The sequence below is a fragment of the Mustela putorius genome, unplaced genomic scaffold, assembly GCF_011764305.1.
Source record: "Mustela putorius furo isolate JIRA1106 unplaced genomic scaffold, ASM1176430v1.1 tig00000151_pilon_pilon_pilon, whole genome shotgun sequence".
Classification (NCBI taxonomy): Eukaryota; Metazoa; Chordata; class Mammalia; order Carnivora; family Mustelidae; genus Mustela; species Mustela putorius.
The window spans coordinates 6,087,024-6,099,978 of NW_025421296.1; the positions used below are offsets into that span (position 1 = coordinate 6,087,024).

At 39.0% G+C, this 12,955-nt stretch overlaps 1 protein-coding gene across 6 annotated transcripts in view; it reads left to right on the forward strand.

Annotated features, from left to right (window-relative positions):
* ASPH (aspartate beta-hydroxylase) overlaps positions 1-12,955 on the forward strand; it is a 219,549-nt gene that overhangs the window by 51,488 nt on the left and 155,106 nt on the right. For 3 of the 6 annotated variants that reach the window (XM_045075747.1, XM_045075748.1, XM_045075750.1), the window contains 2 exons: positions 4,016-4,057; positions 6,206-6,799. The exons of the other annotated variants lie outside the window; for them this stretch is intronic. In XM_045075747.1, the coding sequence (XP_044931682.1) occupies positions 4,016-4,057; positions 6,206-6,567 (404 nt within the window). In that variant the 3' untranslated portion in view covers positions 6,568-6,799. Of the gene's footprint in view, positions 1-4,015; positions 4,058-6,205; positions 6,800-12,955 lie in introns of those variants that run through there. 6 annotated transcript variants of the gene reach the window in all.

A 12,955-nucleotide genomic window follows, 5' to 3' on the forward strand; every position in this document is an offset into this window, starting at 1 on the left:
CAGTTGGAACATATTCTATCAACAAACAACTTTCATCTCAATGAGTTACAGAATACCAAAGTGTTTCCCTTTTAGGCTTTGATTGATATAATCTTCTATATGCTACTTGGAACTATTTTTAAGGAGTTACATTATATTGTCATGAATTTTATTGATTGACAAATTCCATCCCCCCTTTTCTTTGGCCCTGGGCATTGGCTGTCATAGTAGGGAGAGAAAAATAGGGCATGCTTGTTGATTTTTTGACTGTAAAGGGAGTCCACATCAACCATAGTTACAAATTTAATTATCTCTGTAATTAGGGATTAAATAAAATTATATAAAAGCAAAATCCTATATACTGCCCTGTGTTTTTCTCTGGGGCCACTTCTTCTCTAATGTCCCCAACTTTTTTTTTTTTTTTTTTTAATTTTCCTCTATATCCTGGATCACCACTAACCCTTCCACCATTGGGCTTCACATCGTTTATGGAAAAAGATCTATTCTAAATTTACCCAAACTGAGCCTGTGTAAGGGGCTCACTGCAGTGACAGAGTTATTCTTTTCAGTATGTTCAAAACCTTTCCCATGATCTTCCGTTTTCCAGGGTGACTTTATTCTTCTGGAAAGATGATTTTGCTCTCTGCTTACCAAGATAGTGATCTTTGGCTTCAGTTCCATTGTCTTCCTCTTGCTACACTTTACAACATTTCTTTATTCTCAGAATTTTCTTCATTGTTTCCTTTCATTGATCATTTTTGCAGATGTTGCATCTTGTGGTTTCTCAAGTTAAGTCTTTACCTGCATCTCCCCCTGCATCTTCTGGATGGACTCATTATAAGTTCTCCTCTCTTGCTAGCTCTGTTCCTGTTTCCCGTAGGCATGCCCTTTTTTCCCTCTAGCCATTAAACATGCAGATACAGTGAAATCTTGCAAACCCTTATTCCTTTCTGTCCCTTAGGAACCATGGGAAATTCCACATATCATCAGTTTTGTCTTCAGAAGAGAGTCAGGGGCCCCTATTAGCACTCTCGGTTTTTGGTCATCCTTTTACCACCAATGTTGTCTCATTGTAATGTGACCACGTCTTCTACTGCTTGTAAAACTGTAATCTGAAGAACTTTATGGGACATTTAATAACTAACAATTCAGTCACGTCTTCATTCTAAATCTTCGTTCCTGACTTCCTTCCTAAAACTACATTTTTGACTTGAAGAATACTGTGTTTCTTGACTCTCATTTCTTGTTATGTAGGCACTCCTCTGTTAACTTCCTTTTTTCTTGGTGCTAGGCTTGGTGCTTTCTCTCCTGTCTGTACCCTTTCTTTCTTTCTGGATGTGATCTTTGTGATTTAAATATTAGCTGTGTCGTTATCACATCAAGAATATTGAAAACTTATTGACTGTATTCTTTAAGTTCATCAACTTGAACTAAAGTTGATGCTTTGGAATTTTGTATAGTGCATTGCACACAAACTGGAAAAGTTTTAAATAAAGCCTTATTACTTTATCCTGTTTCACTTAGCTAATGCTAACCTAATATTTTATTAATGTCAAAAGTTAACTCTAGCCTTTTATTTTTTTTAAGATTTTATTTTTTTGTCAAAGAGAGAGCACAAGCAGGGGGAACGGCAGGCAGAGCAGGCAGAGGGAGAAGCAGGCTCCCCACTGAGCAAGGAGCACCATGTGGGGCTCAGTCCCAGGACCCTGGGATCATGACCTGAGCCGAAGGCAGATACTTAACTGACTGAGCCACCCAGGCATCCCAGCTCCAGCCATTTCATCAATACAGTTCTTTCAGCTGTCATGACAGTGGGGTTTGGTGGTTGGGTAGTCTGATTCTTACCACTTTGCTTTTTAACAGGAAAATCTGGGCATGCGTTGAGAGAACATGAAGGAGTCAGGAGAGGGACATGAACAGCATCAAACAAGCATTTTAATGTTTTATGCTAGTTTCTTTTGCACATTGGATATGCCCATGTATTTAAAAGTTAGTATTACAAGAATAAGTTTGGTATTTTATTCTGAAATAAAATTTAGTGGGGAGTAGCCCAAGACGGCAGTCAGTCTTATAAGGTGGCATCTGTTTTTAACAGCGCTTAGGAAAGATTCAAGTTTTATTTGTGAAAAATGATTCGTTACACACACACACACACACACACACACACTAGTTATTCTGTATGTATATGAGTAATTGGACAGGCATAGATAGCCATATGAAACAGTTAACTCACATTTCTTTTTAAAATGGAGTCAGTAGTAAAACATACACTAATACTTTTTTTCCACAATTATGAGGATGCTACTTTTTTTTTAAATTGAAGTATAGTTGATACACAATATTCCCATTAGTTTCACACGTACAGCATAGTGTTTGAACAACTCTCCATGTTACGCTGTGCTCACAACTTCAGCTACCATCTGATGATAATGGTTATTTTCAACCAAAATAAATTGCCATTCTCAAATGGACTGTCTCACTTGATGGAAACAAATTGCGATGGAGAGAGAAAGAGGAAGGATTTGAGGGATGAAGAATGATTTGAAAAATATATAATGGGAGTGAAAACACCTCATACTGACAGTTGGGGGTGTGACTAGGGTTTTGTAAAACACAGAGTGGGTGCTGCTTTGGGACTTTCATGTCCAACTGCCGCCGCCATTTGTTGCTGAGGGACAGATGGTACTGCCCCCACAGGAGGTTACCAGTAATCACCACACCTCCCACTCTGAGAGCCTAGGAAGTGGGTTGGCAACTTGGAATGCCACCTTGGAAAGTTTGCTGATACATGAGTATAAAATAGCGTTTATGTGATCAGGAGATAGAACTGAGAACATCAGTTGACTGGGATGCCAAATACAGCCTGTTAGAATGAAAGTGTACTGTGAGGTGTAGGGTATTGATGTGTTTTAGAGGTTAAACCCACCATCACAACTCTTATTTGCCAGGACAAGAAATAGCAAACTAGTGCAATGTTTTTATTTTTTAAAATAAATTATTATGTGTGTATGTGTGTTTTAAGATTTTACTTATTTATCTGACAGAGAGAGAGCACAAGTAGGGGGAGCAGCAGAGGCAGAGGGAGAAGCAGGCTTCCCGCTGAGCAAGGAGCCCCATGTGGGGCTCTATCCCAGAACCCTGGGATCATGACCTGAGCTGAAGGCAGACGCTTAACTGACTGAGCCACTCAGGAGCCCCTACTGCAACATTTTTAGATGAAGAATGAAGAAATTTAGCATATACCTACATGATGGTGTAATTCTTGCTTGTATAATTTCTTTTTATAAATAAAGTTTGAGTTTGTGGAGGAAAAAAGCAATGATTTTTCAAACAGTAGAGATTGAAATTCTATCAAAATATGCTATCTTTGGGGCGCATGGGTGGCCCAGTCATTGGGTGTATGCCCTCAGCTCAGGTCATGATCCCAGGCTCCTGAGATCGAGCCCTGTTTTGGGCTCCCTGGTCAGTGAAGAAACTGATTCTCCCTCTCACTCTGCTACTCCCCCTGCTTGTGCTTGCTCTCGCGCTTGCTTTCTCTCTCTTTCTCTCACTGTCTCTGTCAAATAAATAAATAAATAAAAATATGCTATCATTTTTTTGGGATGGCAGTGACAATTGAGTAGGGCAGTAAACTCCCCTGGTCCTTTCATGTGTGGTGCTTGTAATTGATCATTGGTGCAAGTGGAAGGCCACTGGCAGTGCAGGCACAGCTGGGTGGGAAATGCTATTTCCAGTGGCAATTAGGTTTTTCTAAGCCCACGATTCTTTCAGGTCTACCGTGAGTCATGAAGTTGACTGAATCATAGGCTGATTACAGTGCATTTTTTGTTATAGTGAAAGTAAGGTTTCAAAATGACATAAACGGTAGATATTTATGTGTTGAAGGAGTGTTCTTTTTAAATGGTAAGTTTAACTTAATTTAATAGAGGCATTGATTTTAACTATAGATATTTATTATATTTTTAAAAATACTTCATTTTTAATTCCCTTAATATTTTCTGTTTATAACCTATTTTCATCTTGTAAATGTCAACAGAAGGACCTGGTGGGGTAGCCAAGAGAAAAACTAAGGCTAAAGGTATTTTCTGTTTTTCAAATTAGCGTTGAGTGTATCAAGTTTAATGCTTGAAACTGCATGATATTTTCTAGATACATTAATGTAGCTACTAATGCTAAACATTGCTTTTTGATTTGGGTTGCACCTTTGGCCTGTAGTAGTTTCATCAAGATGTCTTTAAAGAATTTCTTGCCTCAAGCCTATAATTTTAAGTAATTTCCTTTTTATTGTATCAAAACTTTTGTAACAGTCTTTAGAAACATATAATGATATCATGGTTCTGTTATACTATATCTAAACTTACATCTAAACTTGATACTGTCTAACCTAAAACATTAGTTTGAATTTTTTTAATTACTAGTGGAAAAAAAGATGAATTTTTCACTGATTGATTTCATTTCTTCAGAAGCTCTGGTGACCCTCTATCTTAGAACTAACCTAATAAAAGCCAGTGTGAACACTTGTAGTTTTCAATGAAACGAAAACTTAGATTTATAGTCTGCAGTAGTGCATTTCATTGGTGTAGAGTTTGCTGTGTTTTGATTATTTTAATTCTTCAAAAATTACTGTACCTGACAACCATCATATGTAGGCTAACAGCTTATTGTTACAGCATTTTTTTTTATATCCTTGTGGTTTTTCTTGTTCACATGTCAGTATTTATGTCCTTTAGGGATAGGGGCATGGGAAAAGTGCATGTTTTTCTTTATCAACTTGTAATATTCTTTTGTGTTCAAGTGCTTGGCATATGGTTTTTAGTTTGTTTTTTGATAAAATATTATGACTGTGACTTGCAGGGCTTTGTGATTTGTATTTTAATCTTAAGGTTAGGGGATTTTAATGTTTTAATTTTGTGTTCCATCTGAATAATTCCCAGGAAGGAAAACAGTTTTTACATTTTATTCTCATGCCGCTAATTACGAGATAAATGCCCAAAGATTAAGTAGAATTTATACTTCTTGATCTGGAGAGGCAAATCAGACATTAAAAATTTAGTATTGTAAAAGCTGTGCAGAACAAGATTGTAGAGCATTGCATAACACTCTGGCAACCGCGTGATCTCTGTCTCTGCAAACAGCACTGAAGTCAGTGAGGGTTCGGACAGTTGCTTCTTTAGGAATGTTCCATATTTTTAGAAGGTCTTAGTAAGATTTTCAGGAAGAATAGAATAACATTTGAGCTATGTGAATTTTAAGCAATTCTGATGGGCATAAACATCTTCCACATTTTATTAAAGAAATCTTTCGTTCTCTTTGTTTCTGCTTAAATGCTATGTAATACAGTAAATACCTTGCTTCTTTTGTATTTCCTAATGAGAGAGCGAGAAGGTGAAATTCAAAGCTTTTCCTAGCAGCTTGGTTAAACTTTATGTAAAACGGGTTGAAAGCAGGATTGGTCTCACATGAGACTGAGAATTAGCTGTACATTCCATTTAATTGCTCCCCTGCCTATGAGCATGGATGGACAACATGTTGGCTTGAGTGGCTGTACATAAATAAATTAACTGGAAAACATACTTAAAGGAATACTGAGTTTATAATGTTGGCTATAAGCAGACAAGAATGTCTACTTGTCCATTTGAAGTACTACAGATGATGAATTTAAAGTTTCACGCCCGTGGATATTGTTTTTTTTCCTTACCTAAGAAAATTGAATGGTATTTACCTTTTTATCTGTGCATTATATTTGTTTTCAAGGCTTGTAAGCACAGTTATTTTAAGGACATAATTTTTTGTTAGAACTGAAAGTTTTAAAATTATCTTTGGATGGATGCTTGTAAGCTGGGGAGATTTTTTTAATGTTGCCAGTATTCCTTTAATTATGTCATTATAATTGTGAAATGTGAGTTGTTAACACTTTGTGTAACATTCATGGATGGATTCATTTTCATAATATTGCATGTTAGCCTTATTTTAAGAGAAATCATAACCTGTTTCAAGTTGGAAAAATACGATGGCGAGTTTCTGGCATTTCTTTGGTAGCTGATACTTTGTTGAGGTTTGTATCTGGTTTTAGCCAATTTAAAAGTAGGGGATGAAAGTCTCTTTCTGAATGACCGTTTCATGTGTGTGCAGAGATAAAGACCATACTTTCGCACTAAATTACTGTCCTGTGAATTAAGAGATGCTTTCAATAAACTTTTTTTCCTTTGGTTGGAAAACCTGAAAGTTAAAGAACTCACTAAAGAAGAGCTCAAGAAAGAAAAAGAGAAGCCCGAGTCAAGGAAGGAGAGGAAGAGCGAAGAGAGAAGCAGGGGGAAGAAGGAAAAGGAGGATGACCGGAAGGATAAGAAAATTCCTGACGCAGATGTATCCAGGAGAGAGTCTCCTAAGGGGAAAAAGGACAGAGAGAAGGAGAATGTGGGCCTAGACAGAAGCGCTATAGCCAAGGAAAGTAGGAAAAAGTCCACAAATGTCAAGGATACTTCCGGTAAAATGGCGTCCAGAGACAAAGGTGACGCAAAGGAAGGGAAAAGTTCTGGCAGACATGCACACTCAGCCAAGGGGGAGAACCTGAAAAGGAAGAACTGAAAGCTGTAATATCGCCGTCGCAGGAAATGGTAATGTTCTTCATCGTGATTTGCTGCTAAATGGCATAGAAAATTTTGTACTGCTCCAGCTGGGGAGCTCCAGCTAGCCCTTGGGTGTATCTGTTGGTGCTCAGTACGTACATTGTTTGAAATTCAGATGCACTGTCTTATGCCTCTCCGTTTCAAAGATGATGCTTGTAAAAACCATGTAATAAAAATGTGATGTCATAGCTTCAGTTTTTATTAATTTATTGATCATGTATCCAGATAAATGTATACCTGTAATATGAATTGTAATGAGCTTCTTAATCGACTGAATACTTCTCTCTGAGTTAAATAAGAACGTTAAGATTTTCCGGAGTGCCTTTCGGGTGTGACAGGCGGTCGGGTGGGTGGGAGGTTTTCTTCTTTCTCCCTTTACCCTTTGTCTTCTTCCCTCCTTTCCCTCCACGCTTCCTGCTTCTCTGTCCCCTTCAGCTGCCCTTCTCCCTCTCTCCTTCCCCCTCTCCCTTCCCCTCTTTCTTCCCCTCTCCCCTTCCCCTCTTCTTCCCCATCCTCTCTCTCCCCCTCCTCAGGCTCCTGGGGCAGCCCCTCGGGGCCTCTTTCCCCCTAGTCTCTCAGGGGTGGCCCCTTCCTCAGGCTCTTCCCTGGATTCTCCTTTTCCTTCTCCTCCCCCTTTTCTCCTTTTGAGTCTCTCCTCCCCAAACTTTTGTTGGCTCTGCTACCTCCTCCTCCATCCCTCCATGCCTCCTGGCTACTCCCCCTCTTGGCTTCTCTTCCCGCCACTCCTCCCCACCTGCTTTTGTCAGCCAGTGCATGCAGTGCCTACTGTTCTGAGAACTCTGGATGCAGTCATGAATAAAAGGAAACAATTTGATGTAGAAGAACAATTTTAGAACACCTTTACTGATGATATTTTTACAGACTCAGAAGAGAAGTAACAAGACTTTAAATATTTCAAATTAAGATACGCTTTCATTTCCTATCACATGGTTTTTCAGTTATTTGGGGGGAGTGGCATCTGTTTTTCATATTTGATTGTATTGTGGTTTACCATTTCTAAGGAGCTTCAAATCCGAGATCTAATTAGAGATCACAGCTTCATCAGAAGACATTTAATAAAATGCAATTTCAATAAGAATCTACTTCTACAAATGGTTTGTGCCGTCCTGTGCATGAAGTCTGAAATCTCTAACTGTGACTGCCGGTGAGACTCCGTTACGGACGGGAGAAGAGCGGCCTGATCTGTTGTAACAGAATCTAAAATGTTGCCACAAAGCTTTTATTTATTTATTTTTTAATAGTTCTTTGGGGGCGCCAGGGTGGCACGGTTGGTTAGGTGTCCAGCTCTTGGTTTCGGCTCAGGTCATGATCCCAGGGTCATGAGACCGAGCCCTGCATCAAGCTCCACACGCAGCGGTGTCTGCTTGGGATTCTTTCTCCCACTCTCTCTTCCCCTCCTCACTGTGCACATGCTCCCTCTCTCTCATAAATAAATCCTAAAAAATAATAATTCTTCAACTTGTTCTGTGAAGAGCTTAAAAACAGACAATTTGGCCTAATTGAAGATATTTCAAACCAGAAATGAATTGGCATTAAGTGCCAATGTTGCTAAAAGTGTTGTGAGCCATTTTCTTATGGGCTGGCACTCTTCCTGCTTAAAATCAAGCACTTAGACATTTAGTTGACAAAAATTCCATTTGACAGAATTATACAGCAAGGGGGAAATCCTAGAGAATAATACCCAATCTAGCTAATCCAATCCTATTATTTTCTTGTTCAAAAACCATGGCCCAAAGAAATTGTAACACGTGTTCACTTGGGGTTTTGTGTGTCAATTAGGGTTTTGTTGTATTGGTTACCAGAACATTGGAAACCACACAGGGAATTTTATGGCTTATTTGGTTGGCAGATAGAGGAGCAATGGCTTTGGGTGGGTAAATCCAAGTCCAGACCTGTCATCAGATCTGGGTGTCTTCTACTTCTCAAGTCTTGGCTCTGCTGATGCTTTTCCTTGACTTGTCTATCGGGAGTTGGTACCACTTGATGAAGAAGATGGCCCTCAATGGGCCCCAGACAGATCTTTTATTTAGTGCAAAGAGCCAATTTTCTGGAATGGCTCTGACCAAGTCTCTGAGAGAATTGCAGCAGGACTGGGTAGGTCTGGTGACCATTTGTGACCCTTCCTGTAGTTGGGGATGGTTAATCTTCTCGGCCTGTCTCCTGTGCACAGCGCTTTGGGTGGGGGTTGGAATGGGCCCCGCTAAAACCGTAGGAAATGTTTCCTGCAGGGAAGACGGTTTCTGGGGGGAGAAGACGGAGGCTCCAACTGGGCACTGACCAGACAAGCAGCAAAACAGATACTCACCACACACATGAAAGTTACAACATCTTAGAAACATATCCTGATGGTAGATCTTGCTGCTAAGATAAATGGATTGATTTTTTAATTCATGTACCAAATTTTAAGTGTCATTTTTTTCTACAGATTTTTTTTTCTTTCTTGGAGGAGGGCTGATAGTTATATTTGCATTTACCGAGGGCATTCTAATAATTTCTACACTGATTTTTAAGAGATAAAAGTGATGTGGGATAAAGTATATAAATGCTAAATTTAAGAAAATGAAGGGGGGAAAAAAATCTAAGAATAACCTAATCAGCAGTAGCACATTCACATTATCTATTGCTTGCTATAGCTCTTGGAAATATTTTACTTCTGTCATAGTTTTCCTTTGAATATCAGCTTAAGAATTAAATTGGTACATCTCTACTAAAAGCATTTAAATATATTTCAAGAGCTCTTATGAACTGGGAATGGTTTTATTTTCTTAACTTCTTTTTTCTTTCTTTCCTCTTTCTTCAGTAAATGAAGGCTTTGGCTGAATTTATTGAAGCTGAGGTCACACTTCATCTAACTGCGTTGGCACTTACTAGTCAACTAAAAACTGAGTGTGGGAGAAACTTTGCTCCTGATTAATGAGTTTAAAACTGTGCTTGTATTCTGACTTTTACTCACTTTTTAATTTGGAGCATAGTTATTTCTATATTCTGCTGCTTCGTATTGTTATCTAAGGATAATTAAAACCAGAGAGGTTATTACTTTTTGCAAAAAGTCATCTAAAAACAGGGACAAAAATTTCCTAATACAAAGTAGTTGGGAGTAAGAAGAAATCCTGAAAAGAAAAAGTAAAATGCTAAGAAAGTAAGTTTGCCATATCACAAACAAAATTTTTCTTTGAATTACACTATGAGATGATACATCAGGTTCTGAGAAATGACATTACTGGCCTAATTTTCTTTAATTTTGTAGGGATAGTGTTTCACATGAGTGGCAGGGTCACTGTAAAGATAACGATGGTCAGTTTTATAAAAATATTTGGGAGCCTAGCAATTTTTCCAAGAATCCTTTTTGTCCTTTAATATTTAGGTGACTTCTTTTGAAGAACTATATCATCCTTTTCTCTTCATTTGTTGTGATGCACAGTGTCTGTTTCATTCATTAAGGATTTGTGTGTGTATTTAAGGTTATTGCCAACATTGTTAGTAATCACTGTTTAGAAATCTTATTACTACTTTTTTTTTTTTTTTACAAGATTTTTGGTTTTACTTTGTGGGTGATTTGCATTGTATATAAGTGGTCTTCTCAACGTTTCATGATAAGGGAGAGTTTGCTAGATAAATTGACATAAATCCTTCAGCATGAATGCCTGAGTTAACCCGGGAGGATTCAGTCTATAAGTATTTAGTTCATGGAAAATATTTTATAGTGTTATGAACTGCTTAGTCATACAACTCTGTACCTTCCGACATTTTTGTAATGATTATTTCGATGATAAGGATATATATATATTTCCATTAAAAAACAGATAAAAGTAACCCACAAGTACGATTTTTAAAATTTTAAATGTTTTAACTGTAGTGTCATTTTCTGTGAAATGGGTCTGGTGACTTAGGCTCCATCTCCTGGCTTTGGTTCCTTTCTCCCCAGTCCTCCACTATTCCTTCTTCTGGAATAATTCGCCACTGGTAACAATTCTCCAGATTGATTAACTTGGATTATCATTCTCCACCGGTAACAATTCTCCAGATTGATTAACTTGGATTATTTCACTAGGAAATGCATTTTAGAAATGCCAGTTTTCCTCATTTGTAAATTGAAGGTAATACTGTCATGTGGCTGTGGGAACTAGCTGGTATTGGATCTGCGTGAAGAGCTGGCACATTGTTCATTCCCCCCAGCTAAAGAGTTTTTCATTCTTGGGAAACTGAAGGGCGGGTGTTATGTAGCAGATCGGCTAAGTGTTATTCTCGTGGAAATCTTGTTTGGAGTAATCTGAAAAGATCCCCAGTAACAGTCTTCAGTCTCCTGTCCTTCCTCTGTTTGCCTGAAGGTAAAACCACGTGCCCTAGATGTTTATTACCGGTTTGGGTATCATTTTTACATAGAAATCAGTTTTCACAAAAGCTTCTATCTTGTAAGCCCTACAAAGCAGGAAGTCCTCTATCTTCCTTTTCTTTGTTCTCATTTCATACCTCATTTGATTTCACTTGATGTGTTTTTATCACTCTACATTAGCATCTGTACATCATAGGGTTCTGTCATTTATTTCTTCCTTGCCTCAAACATTACTGCTCTTGTACCCTAAGAGATGAGAGAAAGATATGTACTTAAATATTAGGAAGACATATACTTAAAGCTTTTGTGCTATTTTTGATAAATACCCATGTGCAGTATCATCTTTTTTATGTATTGATCCATTCAACAAATATCCTGAGTGTTTGCAGCATTCCAGACTGTGCTAGGCATTGGGGATACAAGTGACAAAGGTGACTGTCATCTCTACAGTGAAATGTTAGGAAATAAGGGGTGGAGGAAGAAAATAATGAATTGGAGCCAGCTAATGCCAGCACTGTCCACTCTTCCCCTCTGCCTAGAATGTGTTCCCCCTCATGCAGTGGGCCATGTCCCACCTCTGCTGCAGGATCCAGCTGACTCATCATGTCTGCACTAACATTCTCTCCGATCCTCCTGGGGGGGGGGGAGGACACTGCGTGTCTTCCCAGTTATCACGCTCATCATTTTGTGCCATTCCTGGATTTTGCTTCCTACCAGACTGATTTATGTCCAGTGCCTATCATGAGAGCTGAGGATAATAGGCATCCAATAGAGATTTATCGAATGATGAACATACAAAGCCCAGATCATGTAAAAATACTTCAGCTTTGTATATGCCATTGAGTAATACTAAAAAGAATTTTTGAAGACAGGTGTAGGCCTTTCTATGATTGCAGGATGCTTTAACCACTGGGAGGTTGCCGGTTGCTGTGTTCATGTAGTATGCATGCAGGGAAGGTGGCAAATTTGGCTCTTCTGGAAGAAATGAAGGGAAAAGTTAATTTGTGGGAAGAAAATGGGTGTGTATTTGCTGGATTTAAACTCTCTCATTTAATTCTTGCCTTCTAAGACAAGAGTTTTATCCCCTTCCCATACTTGCGGAAAGCCAGGCTGCATCAGTGGTAGTTGCTCAAGATGGGATTCAAGTGGAATTCCGCGGCGGCCCTCTCCGTGCGTGAACCGAGCTCCTGTTTTCTGTCGCGTGTTGCACGTGTTCACGCGAGCCCGCTGAGTTCCAGTCTTGGTGGAGACCCTTCAGCGGTCCTGAAACCCAGCGTCTTCGGAGTGCTTTTGGCAATTTCATTCTTCTGAGATTGAGGTCGTCCTCTTCTGGCTGGCTGGCTGTCGATGTTGGATCACGTGAAGACACTTTGAATCTGGACTGGCTCTTACGGTAGATCATGGGGCAGCTTTTTAAATTTCTGACAGGTTCAGAATTTTGACAGGGCTGCAGTTGGGATACCTGCAAAGATCTGTATTTGCTGATTTTACAAGCAAGGAGCTGCAATGATGATGAGTGTGGCCCATCAGTATGTGCGTCTTTCTGGTTTTCGGTTTTCCAGAATATTTCTCAAGTTCATGTACCTATTAGGGTTATTCTTGGGGTATTGTAATTTACACTGTCAGACTACTTGCATTTGAAGCAGTAGCAGTCCTAAGCTCTTCCACTTTGAATCTCAGCATTTGGAGTAACCTAGGTTGGTGAGATCAAAATTTTCTTCAGTCTCTACACTACTGAATCTGTATGCCAAAGATTGATAAGCCAGTTTTTTAAAATGTCTTAGCTTTTATGGGCTAAGTCTTCGAAGTCCTATTTGTAATTCTCACTTTCCCAGATTTTGTTGAGGAAGTGGTTTGTATAGACTCTTGGGAAAAATGAATCCTTTATTTTCAGCCAGAGTAGATAGCTCCATGATCAGTGGCCCCAGGGCCTTTCTGATTCTCGTGCCCTTGCTTCTTTTTTCTAGCTGCACTGGCCACATGACTGTTCCTA